Source organism: Camelina sativa, chromosome 4 (assembly GCF_000633955.1).
Source record: "Camelina sativa cultivar DH55 chromosome 4, Cs, whole genome shotgun sequence".
In the NCBI taxonomy this organism is placed as follows: domain Eukaryota; kingdom Viridiplantae; phylum Streptophyta; class Magnoliopsida; order Brassicales; family Brassicaceae; genus Camelina; species Camelina sativa.
This window is the reverse complement of record NC_025688.1, coordinates 5,111,385-5,117,908: the sequence shown is the minus strand read 5'-3', so window position 1 is coordinate 5,117,908 and position 6,524 is coordinate 5,111,385. Positions and strand designations below refer to the sequence as shown.

Here is a 6,524-nt window from a genome sequence, read left to right as displayed (position 1 = left end):
AAAAAAAGTTAAAAAAAAAAAAAAAAAAGAAGAAAAAAAAGAAGGTTTTGTAGATTCAGATCAAATTTTCATATTGACATCAAAATAAAAAAAGAGGAAAGAAAAAATACAAAATTGAGAGTGAATTTGCTTAAACAGTAAGAAAGATACAAACAAACCTAATTGGAACTCTGGTCAAGAAAGATTTTTAAAAAGATTTATATATCTGAAAATATATATGTATATAATTTGAGCTTTCTTTGTAATAAATTACGTACGCCGGTAACGCGTAATCAAACAAAATAAGAACAAAGAAGAATTCACAAGTTATGAACTCTTCTTTACTTATAAAACATCATCTCTAATTACTTATATGAACTTAATCTGGGCAAGGAAACGAAACTTATAAAGAGATGACAATTTCTAGAATCAGATATAAGAAGGGGTTAACAAGATAAAACAGAAAGACACGTTAAACCGAGAATTAAATTAGACTTAAATAATTGGATCAAGGCATCAAGCAACCAAGAATTAAAGATACGTGATATACGTTTATCAATGCAAACTAAAGAATAAAGATTTACCAGGAGAGATTATAGAAAACAAAAAATCTAATTAACAAATTTCGTCGTCTTCTTCGAAAAATTCGATGAACTTTTTGTCTGAGAATTTTTATTTTCCTAATAGGGTCTAAGTCTGAGATATGTTATATAGTTTTTCACGAGTTTTTGATAATAAAATAAAAAAAAACAAATAAAAAGAAGAAGAAGAAGATGGAAACATAGTTGAGAAGCTGTAATCAGGTGTGACGCGATGTACGGTATTATTGTGGGAGTTGACTTATTGTAAAGAGGCCTCGTGGAAGCAGCCAGACTAGAAGAAGACGGTATAGTCCACGCTCTTTTATATTTTCCACGTGGCGAATTATGTGTGGTTAATTACATAATTAACATCCCCAAGGTGATTCGTGGCTTTAGTTAAGGTGGAATAAATATAATTAATAATTTCGTGAATGACATAATTAACCTTTCTGAATATAGATAGGTTTAGAGCATGGGCATTGGTGTCCCATGATTTTTGGTCCCCCAATTTTAATATTATTATTTAGAAAGTTTCTTATTTTTATGTTGAGCATTGGTGTTTATGGTTTTTGGTCCAACCCACAAAATCTCATTGGAGAATCACATATGCGAAACATAAAAATGCAAAGATCTCTACAATGTAGTCATAATCAACCCAGAAAACGCAAAAAAAAATTTCTCCAATCAAGCTGATTGAAGAAATCTCAAATAACAATAGATCAGGGTATAATCATAATCTAAAAGAACAAGGAAACAAACGATCAGCGGAATACAAGATCGGAGAAGAAGCGATGAAAGATTCGAATATTCAAAAACGCAGGATCGAGACGTCGCAACAAAAACTGAAGAAATCGGAATTACAGTACCTTGAGAGAGAGAGAGAGAGCTCTCGCTTCGTCGTTCCCAGTAATTAATTTGATCAAGACGATACTGCTTACTTATTACCCAAAAACTTCTGCGAATCATCACCTTCCACGTGTTTTGGGATGGCCAAAAAACGTCGCAAATAAAGAGTCGATCCTTCAATATTGAGCCATTTTCGATTTATTTTAAAAACACATTTGCTGGGGGACGGCCCAAAACAATACTATTGCACATGGTCTTAGGTGAAGTGGAGAGGACGAAAGCATATGTCGTTGATACAATAATAAGAAAAAATGAGTGTCAATGTGGCTATTGGTAAGAAGTTAATATAAGTGTGTATTTAGTGTTTTTAGCATTATGGTTAACTCTTATTTGGCAATTAGAGAAAAATGTGATCAAAACAAAAAAGGAGTCAGAGATGTTTTCGAGTTGGGTTGATATTATTTCTAGTGTATATATATCGTATGGGGAATCAAAAACAATAATCTCATTAGTAATCCATTCATCTCTTGACTCATAAAAACTGTAGATTTTTTTTACAGCTGTTGACAAAAAAAGAAAACACTTATTTTCACTATGGCATATATGTCAAGAGTTTCTCAACAGTCATTGAGATCGTTGTTTCGAATTGGTGATGATGACTGTTGTTTCCTGTTAAATAGTCCATACTCACAACTTATATGGATCAGGTTAAAGATCAAAGATGATTTTTTTCTTTTAATTTGGATTGAGTTCCGATTTAGTATTAGGATATACTCATATTCCATATTAGAAGTTGACTTAAGTAGTATAGTATAATATGGTATCAGTGTCGGATTAACACTTTGTCCTGATCCAAATTTGGTTCATCGATCCGTCTTTGCTCGAAAATACCGAGAATTATGCATCGAAACACTATCATTTTAAAAGAACGTGTATCAGGAATAACAATATCTCAGATCGGAAATTAGACAAGATCCTAACTAATATACAAAATATACAGTATAAACTTTTTTAATTATTGTCCATTGGTTTTGAATTGAAAGTTTATACTCTAATATTTAGGACCGTTTGGATACTTTTCGGTTTATGTTCGAATTCAAATTTCTCTTTTCGAATCATGTTCGTTTATTGCTTTCGAGAGTATGTATGTTCCACCGACCTAAAACAGGGTTCAACTTCTGTTCCACATGTTTATCAATATAAAATCAAACATTTTTTATGAATTTCATTGGATACGTGTCTTCATCCTAAAAAAGAATAATCAAATACAAATACAATATGACAGGTAGTTGCAATTTCATTTTCATCAGAATTTTCTTACAATTTGAACCAAAAACAAAGATTCCAAATAGGCAATAGCTTTTATTAGTCCCCATCCTCAAGGGACACTTTGGTCATATGATTCTTCTTCTATCTAGTAGTGCAGGCAAACTTAACGGGAAGAGGAGGATCCGAAAACGTCCCGCTGTTTATTTGCTGAAAGATCCATTTATTCGCCGTTTCAGTGAAATGTATGCCGTCCCAGCTAACTCTAAACGACACGTCAATACAAGACTTAGCAAGCACGACCTCTTTCCCTTTCACCATAACCTTAGCTCCACATCTTATATTATTGCTAAAATTGTACTTCCCACCATGTCCACAACAAGCTATCAACGGATATCTAAAACCTACATCACCACATCCAACATATAATCAATAAAGTCATCAGTACCGAGTCACCAATTATATCGTATAAACATCAAAAAGGTTCATTCGAAATACCGAGTTTCTTGGCTTGAGTGATGAGAGTGAGTTTGATAGAGTAGACATCAACATAAGTAAATGTAGCTTTAGAAAGCTCTTTTCTCAACCCAATTACTCTTCTTTTGAGTTCAGAGTTATAAAACCGAGCAATCTCATTACGCGGAATCGCACAACCGTGAATGTCCATTTGAGAAGCCGGTACTGGAAACCTGTCAAGAACATAAGGTAAACAACCAAGAGGAGCTGTGTTGTGTATCCAAAATCTTCTTCCTCCTTTACTATACACTTTCTACAGAAAATCAAAAAGACGGTTGGTTGGTTAATTTAGTTAATCAAAGCTATGTATCTAAGTGAATAAAAGAGACTTTTAAATCTTTTGCTTACACGAATGGCGTTGGAGAATTGATCAAGAACTTCTGGAATATAAGCCTTGATTTGCTCTGTAGTCATGTTGAGTTTTAATCCAGCGGTGAGATCGTTCTGACCGATGTCGAATGTGTACAATGCTCCAGAGAAGTACTCTTTTCTCGGAAGTAGTTGCTTAAACACTCCACCTATTTGTAAACCCAAAACAGATCAAAAGGTTCAAACTTTTCTTTTGCAAGCATTGTTCTTGTGTATATATATATATATATATGTATGTTTAGGATGAAAAAGGTTGAAACTTTTAAAGTACCTTGGTTCCGAATGAGTTGTGAACGTGTGAGGAAATCAGAGAATTGAACCAACTGAACGGCGAGAGAGATGGGACTCGCACCGCCCTGAGAAATGGTGGTGTTAGGTGGCCGGACGGTGGATCCAGCGGTGGCGAAATTAGCACCATGGCTGAAGTTTGAACCCATGGAGTCCAAGAAAGCATTTAGGTATGGTAACCCTAACTCCTCCGCTGATTTTTTCAGCAATAGAAGACAGAGAAATTTACTAAAGATTCTAACTTTATATCAAAATACGAGGAATTTATTAATGTCTGTACAAAGAAGTAAGAACTAAGAACCTATGAAGTCAATGATGAGTCGACCATCAGAGAAACGACCAGAAGGGGAGTGGAAGAAAGTTTGTCCATTTGGGAAAGGGGCTTGTCCAAATGCGGCGGAGAGTCCGCCTGTGTCGGAATTAGAGTCGCCGAAGTTGAATATCGCCGAGAAACTGCAAGAAGGAGAGCAAACTCCTGGATGCAAGAGAGATGATCCTACTACTAATACTAAATTTATTAACAAGACATTAGTTTCCATTTTCAATTACAAAGAGAGAAGAGGGAGAATTATATCCTGTTCAATTTTTCTATCCAAGTGAAGGAAGGCAACGTTTACGCTAAATAAACTACACAACTTTTGTCACTCAAAAAAGTCTTTATTAATGTGATCTACAAAGTCATAATGTAAATTTGCTTGGTTCTTTATGTGACTTACAATTACAAAGTCTTCATTTTTGTTAAACTGCTTAGTTAGTAGTCTTAATTTATGTGACTTACAAATTAAAAGTCTTCATTTTTGTTAACTTGCTTAGTTAGTAGTCTTAATTTATGTGACTTACAAATTAAAATCTTCATTTAAGTTAAATTGCTTACTCCATTACACATAAGATCATCTAAGGGATGCATGGAAGACGAATTACGAAAGTAAGTGGCATTAAGCATCTATATTAATTAGTCAAGCATATACTATTCATTTTCTATAAGATAATAAAGTCAATGTTTACCCGACACAACTCATGTGACCTACAAATTATTTAATTAATGATTACATGCTTAGATCTTAAGAGCTAACAAGCGATGTACGCAATACAAATTATGAAAGTAATCGAAGCATGATATGACTAATCAATCACCCTATTTATCTAGCTATATTAGCAACATATAATGTGTCAATTCCTCGAGGCTAGAGATTGAGAGAATCAAAGGCAGGCCACTAGCAAGAGACAAGGGAGAACGAAGAGGCACGAAGAGAACCCAGAAAGACTAGACAAACCCAGAGAGCATATTCTAGACGAGCCATCCATTGGGAATTTCTTTAGTTGACGAAATTATTGGATTTGACTTGGAACCATGACACTAAATTTTCATAAGAACCATTCTTTTTTTTCCTGAAAAAATGTACTCGTGAGGGGGAAGTTTGAGTTCCAGAAGCCAAGTATCAGTCATCAATGAAAAAATTCCAATCCCATCACAAGTTATATAGACCAGCCGTTATATTTCACGGCTAAACCCAAGTATCAGAGATTATCCTGCATCATTGTTTACCAGAATCAATAAACGGCATATCCCCAAATATAACAACATTTGAATTTTACCAAATGTTGACCCTGGATATGATATTCCGTAAAGATCAATCAATCACGTACCTGAGGCTTTTTTGCAAATTTGGTGTTGGGGGATAACCCACGCATTCATTACGATAAGCATAAAGTAGCACATCTCAAATTGTGTCTCAAACCAACCAAGCACAAGGTTTCCATAGGGATCAACATATCAAAAGGAGAGAGAGCACTTTAGGAACATAGTCGACTCTTGACTTTAGGGCCAAAATAGAGACACATCTTCTTTCTCGAGCTTAACCAAATACATTGAAGAAAACAGACCATCCAGTGTAACTTTGACTTCGCACTTGACAAGAGAGCCGCAAGCAGAAACCTTCAACTTCTTTTCACTGCAAAAAAAAAAACATAAAGTAACTTCAACCTAAGTCTTACCAGCACTTAACTTTGCGGAGATGTGATAGAAAACAGTAGTATAACCCAATGCATACACATACCTTTTGGCGTAGAATTCTAGTAGCCACCACCTCTGGGGCGATCATATGGAGCACGACTGTGCCTCTCACCTCCTGGACCTCCACGGCTGCCACCATCCCTGCTACGTCCTCCAGAACGCTCTCCACTGCGGTCAGGTCCATAGCGACTACCTCCACCATCCCTACTACCATACCTATCATCCTTTGCACTGTACCTATCATCCTTTGAGCTGTACCTATCATCCTTTGAGCTGTACCTATCCTCCTTTGCACCGTACCTATCATCTTTCGCACCATACCTATCATCCTTTGCACTGTACCTATCGTCCTTTGAGCTATACCTTCCCCCACCATCTCTACTACTTTCAGAAGGACACTCCCTGGCAAAATGTCCAGGCTTGCCACATTTAAAGCAATCTCCACCACCTCGCCCACCAGAGGGACGGCTACGATCACGGTCATATCCACGATCACGACTGCGGTCTCCATCATGATCTCTGCCTGACCCACCCTGATGTGGCTGGGCTTTATCAACAGTTATAGTTCGCCCATCTAAATCCATTCCATTCATTGCTGTAATAGCTTCATCCATAGCTTTTTTCTCATCAAAAGTGATGAACCCAAAACCACGGGAGCGACCAGA

At 36.1% G+C, this 6,524-nt stretch overlaps 3 protein-coding genes across 6 annotated transcripts in view; all 3 read right to left on the bottom strand.

Annotated features, from left to right (window-relative positions):
• Window positions 1-695, bottom strand: part of LOC104779855 — a 3,848-nt gene extending 3,153 nt beyond the window's left edge. Inside the window, exon 1 of one of the 4 annotated variants that reach the window (XM_010504266.2) lies at window positions 564-695. The gene's annotated coding sequence lies outside the window, so the exon portion shown is untranslated. The other 3 variants (XM_010504269.2, XM_010504267.2, XM_010504268.2) reach the window with 3 other exon arrangements.
• Window positions 2,684-4,747, bottom strand: LOC104779854 (GDSL esterase/lipase At3g26430-like). The gene is made up of 5 exons (XM_010504265.2): window positions 4,147-4,747; window positions 3,829-4,038; window positions 3,537-3,706; window positions 3,171-3,441; window positions 2,684-3,076 (listed from the first exon to the last, which is right to left on the bottom strand). Exons 1-5 carry the CDS (start codon window positions 4,382-4,384, stop codon window positions 2,817-2,819), a joined length of 1,149 nt encoding a protein of 382 aa, XP_010502567.1. The 5' UTR covers window positions 4,385-4,747; the 3' UTR covers window positions 2,684-2,816.
• The window catches only part of LOC104779853 (glycine-rich RNA-binding protein RZ1A), a 2,970-nt gene continuing 1,963 nt past the window's right edge, over window positions 5,518-6,524 (bottom strand). The window contains exons 4-5 of the mRNA XM_010504261.2: window positions 5,903-6,520; window positions 5,518-5,797 (exon numbers count right to left, since the gene is read on the bottom strand). Of these exons, the coding sequence (XP_010502563.1) occupies window positions 5,919-6,520 (602 nt within the window). The 3' untranslated portion in view covers window positions 5,518-5,797; window positions 5,903-5,918. The remainder of the gene's footprint in view (window positions 5,798-5,902; window positions 6,521-6,524) is intronic.

Coding starts and splice junctions, on each gene's coding strand:
- LOC104779854 (XM_010504265.2), bottom strand. CDS start 4,384: ATGGAAACTAATGTCTTGTTAATAAATTTAGTATTAGTAGTAGGATCA. Junction 4,039..4,146: donor ACTCATCATTGACTTCATAG/GTTCTTAGTTCT, acceptor TGAAAAAATCAG/CGGAGGAGTTAGGGTTACCA. Junction 3,442..3,536: donor AATTCTCCAACGCCATTCGT/GTAAGCAAAAGA, acceptor GATTTTCTGTAG/AAAGTGTATAGTAAAGGAGG.